Source organism: Mesitornis unicolor, unplaced genomic scaffold, assembly GCF_000695765.1.
Source record: "Mesitornis unicolor isolate BGI_N332 unplaced genomic scaffold, ASM69576v1 scaffold4728, whole genome shotgun sequence".
NCBI classification, from domain to species: domain Eukaryota; kingdom Metazoa; phylum Chordata; class Aves; order Mesitornithiformes; family Mesitornithidae; genus Mesitornis; species Mesitornis unicolor.
Window position 1 is genome coordinate 66539 of NW_010199651.1, and position 15581 is coordinate 82119.

The 15581-nt window shown below is 43.0% G+C and overlaps 1 protein-coding gene across 1 annotated transcript in view; it reads right to left on the minus strand.

Moving 5' to 3' along the window:
- The window catches only part of SASH1 (SAM and SH3 domain containing 1), a 94289-nt gene that overhangs the window by 22408 nt on the left and 56300 nt on the right, over positions 1-15581 (minus strand). Inside the window, 2 exon segments of the mRNA XM_010189505.1 lie at positions 1199-1545; positions 5500-5632. Of these exon segments, the coding sequence (XP_010187807.1) occupies positions 1199-1545; positions 5500-5632 (480 nt within the window).

A 15581-nucleotide genomic window follows, 5' to 3' on the forward strand; every position in this document is an offset into this window, starting at 1 on the left:
AGCTTTGGATCTCTCTGAAGTGCTTAAATCACTTAATTTTGTACAGCACCATTTCTTTTTTTGGACGCTCCTTGTTCCCTTTCCACAACGTTCTGAAGGAAGATGCCACCTTCAGCGCATGATAGAAAGAAGGAGCAGTGGCCAGGGACAGAGCACAAGGAGCACTTCTGGTGGTGTGGAGCAGCAAGCAGGAGGGTAGTGTCTCCATAAAGTAAAACTCCCTGTCTTTTTGCAGCTGTTTTTAATGCAGAATACAGAGCTGGATGGGTGAACTGATGAGATGCAAACTAAGGAGAGGGCCGATATGAGGCAATGACAGGTGGAGAGAAACAGAGCACAATCGACTAAGGATGCTCTAATCCTCCCAAAATTTTTTTCATCTCTCAAGATGTCTTTAAGAGAATACTGCCTCCCAAAGCACCACAAAGAACATGTTTATAGCATCTCAAAGCTCCTCTGTTCACCAGTAAACTCAGTTTCTGCACTAGGTGAATTCTGAAAGCAGTATTTTGTCATATTTGCTCTCTCTCATTGAGTTATTCTGTATACATAGACTCAACAAAAATCTTATCTGGCGGGATTATATCGAATGCTTCCCTTACAGCTGAATTACATTGCCTGAATTTTAGTTAAAAGTATAAAGCAGAGAGTGTTGACTGCAACCTCACAGAAACTGAAAGGCCACCTTCACAGCAACTCTTTGACTCACAGACTTTTGGTGGATTCTCAAGAGAACCCTCTTAGTACAGCGATCCACTGTGGCAGCCCACTTCCTCTTGGCCTCCTCATCCTCCTCCAGCAGGCATCTCCTCAGGTCCTGCTTCTCGGCCTTGCTCAGGGTCCTGTCAGTAACGGGACGCACCAGCTGTGAGAGGTTGAGGTGACTGTACAGGCTTCTCTCCACCACATAGGTAATATTGAACTCGCTGACAGAAGTGCGCCCTCGTAGCCTTCTGTTTGGGAAGCCACAACCTCCACCCCCTTTCGTTTTGTGCCGCAGTAACTGTAGGTCGCAAGTTGCGGGGGGTGCTCCTTTCCTAGCAGGGCGCTGGCAAAGAAAAGCTCTGGAACAGGAATAGTTAGTATCCATTTTCTTCAATCGGATCTGATTCCTTACGCTCTGAATCTCCTCCAGGGACACCAGAAGATGGTGCTTGTGCCTGTTGCTGTCATAAAAGCAAATGCTTTCTGTACTTACCCCGTGGCTCAGTGAGCCGAGGCTCTTCTTCATTTCCCCATCTGTCAAAGAGCGGCAAACTTTCTGGGTCTTCTCCTCTTCTGGGTAAGAGAAAAATGTCCCGAGTTTCTTGGGAGGCTTGATAAGGCCACGGTTATCAGTTTTGCTGAAGGTCTTCACCAGCTTCCGGTTTGCTCCCCACGTATCAAGACTGCTGGATGAGGGAGAAGTAGTAAGTGAGTCCAAGTCGTCCTCTGGCTGCTTCTCGCAGGAGCCGTCAAAGTAGAACTGCTTCTTGTGAACTCCAGAGTAAAGTGCCGATCTGTCATCCAGTACAGGAGAGTTGTCAAGTGAGTGCTCCTCCACACCTGCAGGGGACAAAGGCAGCACAACGCATGTCATCGTTCATAATGGAGATCTCTAAGGTATTTCCCCGTAGAGGCTTATTGTATTTATTTAAGATATCACCCACTTAAAATGGAAGAAAACTCTTCCTGATATAAGCAGCCCAGAAGGTGTTTGCAAGTGGATAAAACTGAAGCAGTTCCTTCCATTTGTGAATTGAGTTCTGGGATGAGTTAACAGTAGACAGACGGCAGCATCCTGTACGTAAACTCATAGTTACTTTAGGTTTCTCTCTTTTATCTGCAGCTAAGTAAGACCACAGATGCTCTCACTAAGAATCCCTTAAAAGCTGGAACTGGGATCTGTTTCTCATGTTTTTTCTTCTGATACTTGCATGTGATGCTCAGCTCTAGTGAAATTACCATAGGTCAGAAGTATAGCCAGGTATCGAAAACCAAACAAGTATCTCTCAGGTCCAGTTTTCCAATGCCCAGTGCTGCTGCTGCTGCAGAAAGCAGTATTTTTCTCAGAAAGTTAAAGAGCTGAGCTCCAGGCTAAAATTAAAGTTTTTGATGAGGGAAAAGGCACCAATTTTAATCACACAGAATTTACTTAGATGCAAAGAAAAAGAAAAGTAGGTCAAATTACTGGTGTGCCAACGTCAACAGTGAGCTGGTAGTGACAGAAACACTTGGTTTTTACCAAATAATTATTGCACAGAAAGGGAAGAAGACTTTTTGCAACGCAAGTACTAGAGATAGGCAGACAGGTTTCCTTTTTGGAGTGAAAAGGAGGGAATAAAGGACCTGAAATTACAATTCCTTTTCACATTTATCATTTAAGAAACTTTTCTCTGATGTTTTCTTCTAAGTGAAATATAGGCTATGAACAAGGAAAGAGTCAAGCAAGAGTACACATCCTCCTCAGTCCTGCCTGACAAATTTCACAGCATTCATAGGTATGCATCAGAAACACATGAGAAATGTGACTGTACTTATTTCCAGCCAAAATAAATTTCTTGCCTGACCTAACTTTGCCTGCATCTTTGATTGCTTCCACAGTCTTACAGCAGGGCTAAATTTGAACCATTACTAAAATATCCATAATTTACTAAACTCAGTAACAGGGTACACATTTCAAGATGAAAGAAGATTAGTTGCTCTTTCACCTTCAGTTCACCCTGTTGGCAAAACATATTTGACATATATTTGGTGAAACCTCAGAAGCTCTTTTACCAAGATAAAACTTGCAGTGACGGTGAAGGGACAGTGGATCACATCAGACACACAACTTCCACTATTGAGAGCTTTCCTGGGGTAGGTCTGCAGACCGGAGTCTCATTTTGACAGCACTTGCACTGGACTGTCCAACTTGTTCTTTTTCCTCTCTACTTCTCAATTTGAACAGAAAAGATACATTCTCCTGGGACTGAATTTGTGCTGATAAACAATTTTAGTCCTCTGAGTAAATAAGTCTTAAAACAGCTTGTAAAATATGGATTGTGTGTCAACACTGTAACAGATGTTATTTGGAGCGAGTCCATGACACAAAGCCACAATGACACAGATGTCGATGTGATTTGTTTTTAAATGCTATATAAGAATGGTGTCCAGGAATTAGGAAGCTTCAGTTATTTAGCTCACTAGGAGCAGACTACCACAAAATACGCCAGGATTCACATACAGGCACATTCTAGTGAGTATCAGATCATCCAGATGTATATTTAGTGCGATAACAGAGTCAGCAGCAGAAATGTGAGAGAATGATACGGGAACAGTGTATTTTTCTTTTAAAACTACAGGAAGATATAAAGTAAATTCAGCAAAAAGCTTTATGAAGAAATTTTTGAGGAGGGTTACAAGGAATCTTTCTTTTGGGGAACTACACGTCAAGTTTTCAAACCAAGCCCATTCTCACACTTTGTTAAAGGCTCCTGAACACTGATGAACTTATTAAAATGTTACCGATGTTACCCAATCAAATTCCAAAGCCAACTTCTCAAAACCTAGCCATCTGGGATTTCATATTACTTCACATTCACAACACAGATTCAAATAACAGCAGGAAATAGCTCAAGCACTGATCCAATCAACTACATGGAAGGCCGGATGGCAATCCCCAAATCCGACCACAGTATTTTTTGTGATCTCGCAGAGCTCTCTGACATAAATGGGAATACAGCCCTACATTATGAGATAAGGGGACAGACAGCACTTTTAACTTGCCACATGAAAACCTGGATGTGGGGAGAATTTACTGAAAGAAAAGTCATAGATATCTACTCCTAATGTAGACTTGGCTACTTAAGGAGTTCTCTACTTAAGAAGAAGTTAAGCAGAAGCAATTCATGTTGTTATTTACCAATAATTGTTTTGGCTACAGTTTCCCAAGAGCCAATCTACAAAGGAACTCCAGAGTGCTAAGTACAAACTCAGAGTTATAGATAATTTATCCAGGAAAGCCTGGAGTTAAAACAGAGAAATTAAGACAGGCAGGAGATGGAGAAAGAAGAAAGCAGAGCAAGGTTATTTTTGAGACAATTGTACCGAGATTTAACTCAGTAATTTTTGTGTGGGGGCCAGTGGTGGAAAACTGTGGAAACAGAAAATGGAAAGAACTGCGACACAAGTGAAAGACTGAAGGAGAAAAGGTAATAAGGAGGTGGAGTGCTGGAAGAGGAATAGAAAAAACATTTAACATGCTAAAGGGAAAGTCTGGTCAAACTGCAGGAAGGCATCTGCACACCCAGCAGCCCCTGGGCTGCATGCTCCCAGCTGATTGCTCCCTGCAGCTTTTCCCAGGCCCCCAGGGAGTGGGTAGGACAGGCCTCTCTGGGGTCCTTCTTTCCCCAGAGCACAGCAAAAATAGCCCCGTTTTGTTTGCCTTGTCTCATAAACCTTGTTTTTCCTTCCAAGCAAGCCCAGCTTTATGCTCACTCTATGAGGTAACAAAAACTTTTCAGACCAAGACAGCTGCCCGGTCCAGAGCTCTAGGCTGGCCATGCCTTCCACACCAGCAACACCATCACCACATAGAAGGGAGGCAGGCTAGACCATAAATGTGCCAACAGCTTCCTGCCACATAGCCAAGAAGATGGACACATTCTCCTTAAATGCACTCGGAAGGAATCATAATATGGCTCATCTCACTGCAAAGCTGAAGGCAACTTGCATATAATCCCGGGAAGGCCACTAAGATAAAGGAGTACCCAAAATTCCAGGGAGGACTCAAGCAGGGGTGTGCAGAGAGGCTCCTGAGGCTCAAGCTCTGTTAATCTGAGTGCTCACACACGGGCAGGGGCCATCCAGAGTTAATTCTGCAGCATGGCATTCCCAGGGGCTGAACTCTGCTTCCCGTTTCCCCACCCTCCTCCTCCTCCTCCTCCCTTCTCTTCCCCTTTCTCTTGGCAACAGGCCTCATTCAGGACCCAAACTGCAAGCAGGCTCCCCCAGAAGTAGGAGGTAATATTACATGAGGCAGTCACTATCCCACAAGAATGTTCGATAGAGTTTCTGTACTTCTGCCACAGGAAGATACCATGCAACTGAATCACCAACCAGCTGCTACCCTCCCCAAATCAGCAAGAGCTTCACCTCTGTGCCATCCCAGGCCTCGGAGGAGGGAGCAACATAGCGGTGGCTCTGCTTATCTCCTTGCTGACCCGCTCCTACTCTCATTCCTTCGCCAGCATGGGGCATAAAACATAAACCAAGCTGTAATCTCTTAATGAGGGGCTCTCCAGCGCTGCTCTGGGACTACCAGGAGACCAGCAGCAACCACATTCTAGGCTGTCACTTTCCTCCTTCTCAAAATGCAATCACTTGGGTAAGGCACGCACCATAGACAAGGCAGTCTTTCCCACCATCCCCTTAAGAACACTCCACCCATCTCTCCCACAGCCCTCTACTTTCTGTCCCCTCTCAACAGAAACATGTATTCACACATGCAGTTTTAACCATACACATGCTGCTTTTTACCTTCCGTGCTGGGTTTTTTCATTTCTTCCACTCTTATGAGTTTCTTCCGGACTCTCCGAGTAGAATTCACCAGCTTGTGCAACCTCTTAAACTTCACTGACTCCTCTGATTCATCATCGGATTGTTCTCTTGACTGGCAAAGAAACAAAGGAAATATTAATAAAGTAGCAGTTCCATGACTTGCTCCTTCAAGTTAAGTTAACCCAGCTCATCTGCTGTGCTGTGCCAATGCAGCTCCGTAACTGGTGTTATATTTTCAACCCCGGTCAGACAGAAACATTTAAATTACTGCGGGTTTTCTCTCTTTTTTTTTTCTTTTTCTTTTTCTGAAAGTATGACATACCATTTTGATTTCTAAATCTGTGCAACTTAGATCCTAGGCACTGAAATGCATTCCTGCCCTTGTCTTTCTTCCCATGCATTGTGTAATAACTACTTCCACGTCCCCTCTCAGTATGTTTCAGGCAGGGCTCTTTCCCAGGGCTCTTCTTACCATACCAGTTATGCTCCTGCGGTTTGGGTCAGCCACTGGTCTGTCTGGCATCTCACAACTTGCTGTTTAAATCTGGTTATAAACAGCTTTTCCAAACTGAAGCTCTGTCATTGACGACTTTTCCTTCCCCCCTCCCCCTCACCCAGTCTTCCCAGAAAAATCAAAAACAGCAGCGCAAGAAAGAGATGGGAAGGAAAAGGAAAGGGGAGACCTCATCTGCCTCACTCACAATCTGCCACAGCTACAGAATCTTCCTTTCTTCCTCCCTGCTTCCTACACTCCTCCTGAAGGCTCTTGAGGCTGGATTTAAGATGGACACAGCATTCCTCCAGCACTGACCAAGGGAAAACTCTGACCTTTTCAGATATACAGTGCAGTCCATATTCCCCAGCATCCCGTTTCATTTTGCATCTGATCCAGTATGCTCAGTTCCAGCTGTTTTCCCTCAAGTATCAAACATTACAGCGACAAAAAAAAATTCCCCTCTCTCCAGCAGCAGTGACACAACAAGCTGAAACAATCCATTCCTTGTGAACGAGAAGACGGCTTCGACTTTTGAGCCAGATCCAGTGTTCAATGTGCTACTTCCTCTGTTTTAATCAGTTCAGAATGTGGAAGGCGGCGGGGGGATGGGAAAGGGAGAGGAGAGGAGGCCGGCAGGGCTCTGCAGCTCAGCCAGTACAGCCCTGGCACTGCATGCTGAGGCACATTCCTGCGCACAGCACAGGGTCCAGCTGGAGCGTGGTATGGATCCTATACCTTAGTTTTCACCCGCAGTCCCAGCCAATTTGCTGCATTCTTAATGGTTGACTCTAAAAACCCTCATGCAACTTCCTGTTGGCGCAGCTATCTGGGTTTCCACAGCACGCTCATCCTTTTTTTCTCCTTCTCCTTAATTAAACTTTTAAAAAAATAAAAATCCTTAAGAAACACAAGTGAAAAAAAAAAGTATCCTCTCCTCTTCCTCAACAGAAAGAGCAAATAAAAGACAGGCTAAATATAAAAATGCTTTCTGCTTTTCTAATACACTTAAATATAAGGATGTGGTAATAATGGTGGATGCCATGGGGCAGGACACCAATTAGCAGCTGCATGGGTATACTTTGAAAGGCACAAACAGTGCCAGACGGAGCCAGGGCAGCTCTGAAAGCTGCCTCGCAGGCACATACCTCACAAGGCCAGCAGAACCACACCAGAGGAAACTTCAGCCACTTTCAGTAAGTGCAGTCAGTAACCTGTTTCCCACAAACTTTGTGTTACTCCAAAACAAGAAGGAATACCAACTGGACCACATATGGCAGTAGGAATTGCCATTCTGCCATCTAAGAGCTGCAGGACAGGCTGACTAGGTAATTAATAATCTTCCTTTGGGAAAAAACAGAGCAGTAAAGAGGAGTACAAGACTTGTTTATATCAAGATAAATTAAGCAGCAAGATGAGCATTAATTCAGAGATTATGGGTGGGACAACTTAGTGACATGTCAACCAAGACAGACATATTTAGATAAGATGATGAATGGATTATTGACCATAATCAAGATGTTCAGTCAAGACTTCTTAGGTCATTAAGCACATCTTGGCAAGTAACCATTATGCATACTCTGCTCTCGAGTAAGTTTATTTTAAATGCAATTACTCTAAGTAATTTCTTTCCTTCATTACTTTTCATACAGTCTTGTTTTGAAATACTACTGTTTGTAAAACTGTGACCTCTCTAAGACTTAGAGAATGGCTCATACCTGGTCCTCCTGTCCAGGATTTCAAACAACCAACTAGTCTTACTTTTTCACCACTGATCTCTGATACAGAACTGTCTCCCTCAGGGTTATGAAGACTCAGGAAGGAAAACAAAAGCCTTTACAATGTCCAACGTTTACATTCATGACTAGCACTGCAAAAGCAAGCGCCAAAGTAGCCTCAGCGCAAGGTACTGACATCAAAACCAAGTGGGTGGTACAGGGGGTCCCCACCACACATCAAAATAAACAAAGTCCCATCGTAATCGAGTGCCAGCTGGTTTTCCCTGCCACTTCAGGACTCCTGGCACTCTATGGTCCTCCACAGGCAGTGACAGACCCTTCCTAGTGTGGGTGCTCAGCTGAGAGAGGCGAGAACAGCTTGTGCTTAACAGCAGGAGCTACTGGATAATGGGTTGACGAAAAGCAAAGCCAGTCACTTTCCAGCAGCCTATTTCTTAGCATATTGGGTAGCGTGTGGTATGGAAAGTCTTCTGTAAAGGACAAGGATGGCTAATAAAGTTTATGCAAAAAGGCCTGAAAACGTCTGTGACTAGGCCAGTGGTGCTGCTCAGGAAACTTTCTTGTCAAATAATGCTGATTCCTTGAAAATGAAACCTTTTTGAAAAAGGGTTACTTTTCACTTTCTGATTTTGAAACTTTTTTTTTCTAAAAAGGCCTTGAAATTATCAAAAGTTTCCATTTTGGCACATGAGAAACAGAGCTTAATTTTCCAGCTCAAGCAATGCTTTCTTTTACAGCTAATATTAAACAGAAAACAGAAATGTAAAGCATTCAGGCTGTAAAGGACATATTTGGAAATCATCAAACTTTGACGCTTTGACTTCCCTGACCCACTCTAGCCTCCCTGCTTTTACAATGTCAGAATTGCTTTCTTTGGTGGCTGTCCCTGACTTCAAAATGGGAAAATCACCCTGCTCTCCACAGCCATGGCATGCTGGTCAAATGGCTTCCTGGACAGCTCTAGCAGCCAGGCCTTGGCACAGTGCTTCGATGCAGCTGGCAGCCAGTGCCCCCCCCCTCTTTCCCCTTAACAAGAGCTTCAGCGTGCTGCAGCACTGCAAAAGAGCAACCTAGCCTGTTAAAGAGGGAACAATGCGCGTCTGCAAGAGGCTAGGCTGGACGCTCCGTGGCATGGGAGGAGGCCATGTTGCACCCCCATCTGCCAGCACCTCCCAGCCCCTGGACCGTGCCTGTCTCATTAGGCCAAGCTTTGGCGTTGTTAACGCGCCGCTAGAACAGCCGGGGCCTCTCCATCTCCCCGTTACCCCGCACGCTGCCGCAGCAGGCCTCTCCCTGCACTCCAAGGGGAAAACAAACGTATTTGCAGTACTGTAAATAGGAACAACTTAACTTCCAGCTCCTCCACTCCAAATTTTTCCATCCGAAAGCCCATATGGCTCAACTTTTAATTATTTTGGCTAATGCTGCATGTAGTAATTCTGTGGCAAATGCTTAAGTGTTTCATTTCTGGTTTCCAGGGCAACATTACATCAGATTGCAGACAGCTGGCTCCACAGCCTTAAACCATAACAAATTGGCCAAAGTCAATGCACAAAAATCGCGCTTGCTTTAAAGAGAGAGCGCAGGACTCGGCTGGGCTGCCGGGGAGCCAGCAAAGCCTGCAGGGCCCCCTTGGCGGGGCTTGCCGGGCGGATCCGCCTTTCCCCACTCTGCTTGGAGCAAGTGCATCCCTTACACATCTGCAATGCTCTCACGGTGCGGAAACCCGCCAGTTTGGAGAGCTTGGCTGCACGAGCACATGAAGGACTACAGGAAAACAGAGACTAAATTAACAGCATCTGGAAATATCAAGGACTGCATGCAGAGGACTGCAGCACCACGTACCACATGGCTGGAAAACCATAGAGGCCAAGGCCCATCCCCACCACCCAGCTCTTTCCTGCTAACAAATGTGGCCACAAACCTATGAAGATGCTACCAAATTCAGAAGAAAGCATTTTCCTCTGCCACCTCTAGCGTCTACTCTGCTTGGAATACTTTTCCTACTTGTATAACTCTAAAAGGCCACACTTTACAGCATCTTATACTTAAGATCAAAGTAAAAAGCCTTACGTTCAGAAACAAATAGGAAATTAGCACACGTACTTTGATATTCCAGGAGCTCTCTATAGTTCCGTTCCTGTCACCCTCTTTGCTTTCTCTCCCACTTTTCTCACGAAGGCTCTTTGCTGCTGCCTGCTGTGGAAGCAAGGCACATGCCTTGCTCTGCTGCTTTCTAACATTCAGCCCATTTCACACGCCATAGAAATAACAATCCTAACCTCCCCTTTGAATAAGTGCTTCACACATGTGCACACACCCACACAGAGAAAATGAACATTTATTAGGGTACTTGGAATTAATTGGCAAAATGTAAACTAGAAGTAAGTAGCTAGTTTTCGGCAGGACTATGTTTGGAAACTCTTAAAAAGCACACGACAGGCAAAGCTTGCTAGCCAGGTCATAATAAAAATGTTTAAAAAACACTACGACAACATCCAGTTAAAGCTATCATAACCAATTAATCTGTTTCAGCTCCATAAACAAAAACATACATGACTTTTACATTAGCTGTGTGAAGCCATTTAGAGACATTAAAATTTTACAGTTCACTTTATGCCTAGTGAATAGTTCAGCCTCAAAATGAAATCTGTAGGAAAACTCCCATCTAAGAAACATGGAAATCTCTTAATATCTGATTAAGCCCAAGTTGCAATTATTTTTGGCTATCAGACAATTCTTGTTCAGCAAAGTGGGGCAAAAATACACATTCAGACTCGTGGGCATATCACATCACAACCCCTAACCCTGGCTAGCTCACTTAGGAACTATGTGCTCTATAGTAAATGCAAAGAGATTTTGCTCTTCCCTTTAGGAGACATGGCTACACATGTCCTTTCTTCTTTCTCTCTAACAGGCTTTACATCTGCCAAAAAAACCAACCATTCTATCTTTTTTTAAAGTTTTATTAAAGATGCCTGGATAAAGTCAGAAACAGGAAAACAGAACAGAAAAAAACTTAAAAGCCCAAGGAAAGGAAGAGGAGAACCGAGAAAGGGAATGCACTCTGTGCTGTGCCTAAGAATAACCACAAAAGCCTTTTCTCTTTCTTCCTCTCTGAAACAAGAGGCACATCCTCTCCACATCATGCTACATGCTCTGTGACTTACCAGCTTCGGCATTTATAGGCCTAAAGCTCAGTTTTGAGTAATTCCCCCTGAGTCCTCAACTGCTGTCAGCTTCGTAACCCTAAAATTTAAGATCAGATCCTTCTTCTTAAGTATTGTATTTGCTCTGAATCCTGCGCACAAAATGCCTCTTCTCTGGAGTTACATTATCAGACACCAAACTGGCTCCGATTCCAGCGCTGAATATGTAAAGAAGAAAAAAGCGTGATGCTGGACTCAATTAGCTGTTTTCTGCTCACTGATTGATTCCCCCAGTTACTCGCTAGCTGCATAACTTGCAAGAAAGGCATAAGTCATCAGCTCTAAGCAAATCTTCTATTCACCACAAGGAAAAAAGGGAGTGTTGTACATGGCAAACAATCCCTGTTTTCACTGACGAAGGCTTGCTGACCTCTTGCTGGCCTCCAGTTCCTTAATTACTGTCTATGGAATTTCAGTGAAAGAAAAAAATACAGAGAATCTCTGCAAAGCCAGGACGAAGACCGACTCTCAAACACAACCGCTAGAGTGGAGGCTGTGTCTATAGGAAATATAACTTAGGCCCTTTACCAGGCTCTTTTCATCTTCACTTTTTAATTCTTATGAAAAAAAGCCCCTCTGAGAATTTCTCTTTATAAAAGGCTAACTTGTCAGAAAAATAAACCTTACTTAAATGCTTTTTAAATTAGTGAACTTAGATACCTTTTTTTCCCTTTCCCCTTGGTTTCAGTGCTATAAAAAAGAACTAAGAACTGAAAGGGCAAATAATGTTTAATTTGGAAATCTCAGACTGGTCTAGAATTAGCCACATTGCAGCTTTACGAAGCATTGTAGCATGACTCCCAACTTCTACTCCTAGGCTGGGCTCAGACCTCCCTTCCTAAGAAACAGATTCTGAGATGATCAAGTAAGTTGGCACTTCTCTTACAGTCAATGATACCTAATCCCAAACCTTGGGACAAATCCAGCATATGGACAATTCTTTTCAGAGCATAAGAAAACACAGACCAAAACCTCTATTAATTAGGAGCACTGTTATCCAGTGGTGGAACACAGTAGCAAAGGCATACCGCAACAGCACTCTCTTTAAGCCAAGAAAAGATTCCCCGTACTCTGGACCATACCATCAATGGCCAGTTAATCTGGATTCACCACAGATCAATCACACAGTGAAATCATAGCGGGACTAAACATCTACTCTCTTTGATGACTGGCTGATTTTAATGAGCCACTTAGTCAAATATCCTTTTTCAATTTCTTCAACTTTGTACAAGTGACAGTACGCAGATTTTCTACTCCCTAGCAGTCACGTAAACTAGATTTACTGGTCTGTTGTAACTGGGTTCTTACCCTTGAATTACTCTGATGTAAAAACTCTATGGACAATTCTAAGTTTCAGATAAAACCAGCCTGTGTTCTCCAATTTCAATAACATACCAGCCCACATCAAGCGAAACATGACAGCGACTTCCTTGAAATGTATCCCAGATTCCCTTAAAAGTTCATGGCCATGAGTGAAACTGATCTAAGTTTGGGGTTTTGCAACTTGAGTTTGAAGGTTTTGGGTTTCATTAGAAAAGTTCTGCAAACCTCTAATCCTTGCAGAGGCTGTTTATAGAAAACTGTGTGGAGCTCAGATGTGATAATCTGCAAATAAAGGCCTTCAAAACTTTTAAGAAAATTAACAGAGGTCATAAATGTTTTAACCACTTCACATAATTAATTGCAAGATTATGAATTACAAAGGCTGTGTAAGTCTAAAATGAGTAATGTTTACTGTTAGTGTCAGCCCCCTCAGGTAAGCTGAAGGAAACAGCAACCTCATGCCTGGGTTTGGTCTGTGATTACTTACAAGGAAATCAAAGGAGCATCCAATGGCTACTTTGGTGAAAGGCATATTACACATTAGCTGATGATGACACTGCTTGCTGAAATTAGTTGGAAATATTTGTCATAAATAACAAGAGCACAAACATTTCACTCTTCCAGGAGGTCTGTCTTGATACTAGACTAGCTGCTTGAGCAAATTCCTAGATGTTAACTGTTCCCAGGGTTTAGTTAAATAGTTCTGAGAAGCACATTGACGATGTTTGCATCTGCAAGCCAGGCACATTTCCTCATGGCAAAGTGTTTCTCTTGCTGATTACCGTAATTAATTTTAATTACACTACAACTTTACTCCTGTACCACTTGTCATAGGTATATGTGGCAGAATGAAGCTCTGCAACGCATTAGCCTGTATCTGTTACAATACAGCACTCCTTTCCAATTCTCCTGCAGGCTCCCCTACACATGGGAAAGAGAGTCTCTAACCAGGCTCTCTCAACTGCATCTTGTGTTTTGTCAAGGCTAAGAGGGCCTGGGGAGAACCCCTATTCTTTGCATAGGCTGTACTATGAATGAATGGAGTACACCACTAGTGCTGGAAACCAACCCCCCCACATTTTGGAAAATCACGGCTGGAACACCAATACACAAAATACAGATAAATTCATATAAGAGGAAAAAAAAAAAAGAGAGCTCCTCAGTGAAGGGTGTAGTAATTTAAATTACATCCTTATAGTATTTTCAGACAGTCAAACTGTGTGAGGAAGGAAACACCAGTGGCAGGGAGGTGGGGGCAAGTGGTAACCGACAGGAGCACAATTAAAATTTTCTATTGTACCACAAGTAAAGATTATTCAGCCTGGGTCTGCCAAATAGGGCAATGAAACACATGGCTTTTGAGATTCCTAATTCTTTAACTGAGCAAGGCTTTGTTCCAATTTAATAGGCTTGGTCTCAGAAAAGATGGGGGTAGGGAAACCACATTATGGATTACAGCATCTCCTGCTGGTTGATGCATGCAGGGAGAAGTCATAGGAAAAAGCTGTTACCCCATCCTCTAGGTAATAAGCAGAGAAATTAGGCAGCTGCGCAAGGGCAAAAAGGTATAAAAAAGCCATGTGTTAACATGAATAGTAAATTAACTTGACTTCCTACCTCCCACCCTCCCCAAATATGTGGCCAAACATTTTGTGGTAAAGTAAGTCAACAGAGCTTTTCTGAATGCAGTCAAAGCAAAAGTGGTTACAAACATGCTTAATTACAGTCACTGCCTGCGCGTTACTGTAAGCTCTCTTCTCTGAGTCATGATAGCAGGAAGATTTCTCTCAGAGACCTTACAACAGCCTAATTACAACCAGTCTTCTCTGCAGAGGCAACTCCTACTGGCAGTGAGCAGGAAGTTGGTTTACTTCATCTAAGTTAGTGCTAACTGCTCGGTACACCCCTGCGGTGACAATGTTTAGACCCACTAGGGACATACACCTAGCTGAGCTGTATCTGATGACACCATGGGCAAGTCTTGCTTGGTAAATAACACCTGAAGAAGTGATACACTTTCATTCCTAAATAAACATGTTTCTCCTGCAAATTCTAAAGCTTTCTGGAAAATTTCAGAAAAAATAGGCAAAAGACTCCTTACAGTGTTCTACAAAACTACATAGAAATACATCGATGGTCTCACACTCTCTTACCATCACTTCACAGCACTGACCTTACTTTAAAATTTGTGTCCCTGGGATCTGTAACGATGATTTGCATTTCTCTCATGAAGGTTTTTGTATTACTATACTCATGGGAAACCTTGCTCTTATGCATGGATAGAGAGAGGGGGAAAGACAGTAACAATATTACATTGTAATTCTTCTGCTACTGGCTTTCCCTGAGAGGTGTTGGACACCATCCCTGGGATCAGTGGAAAAAGAGGGCAGCCAGCACCTCCCAGGACAGGCCCTTGTGGTAGGCACACAACGTGGGAATTTAGCGCTATCATTTTGAAGCAATGTCTATTATTGGCTCTTTCTTCATCATAACTGTTACTAAGCACCGACAGTATTATAGGAACTTGGATAGTAATAATAAATATACCATGCAATACAATGAGGTACATGAATGCCTTTCAGGAAATTTTAACAAAAATTGGGTCACTGGACTCTTCAGAGCAAAGATGAAAGCTCTGCATTCATTCATAGCCATTCTCAGCATCAGCTCCCCTCCATTACTTCAAAGAGCATGCAGGGCCTAGAGGCAGCAACAAGCGCTCCAAGAAGTGAAACAAGGAAACATCCTCTTCCACCCTTTAACCTTTCACGGAAAATAAAACCTTACAAAAACTGGTAAGTCCTGTGGTAACAGCAAAACAGGGCTAACATAGTGCATACCTTTCAAAATGCTCAAAGTATCCATGCCGCTTTAGCTTAAACACTACTGTTTAAATTAAAAAACCCCAACTCATCATACCCTAGTCTCCATTGGTATCTAATGCTGGTTCCCAACATGCATCGACTTTGAGCTTAGTTCTAACAGGCCAAACTGACTATACGAAAAGAAGGGCTTTTTCCTGTTTATTGTAACAGTCCTGTAGTATGAGCAATAATAATGTTAAGAAATGGTTAAAGATTTTAAGACTCCATCAGCAATATGAATAAAAATAAATTTAAAAATTGTTGTATTTAGAAAGCATCCAAAATCTGAATCATTGAAATACAGTATAACCCTGAATATGTAGATTTGCTGTCATTACACTCAGATTTACGCAAGGTAATTGCTGCTACAGAAGTTATACTGTAATTATTTCTTTTCTTTTTTTTCTCTTAACACTCACCAAACAACGGAGTA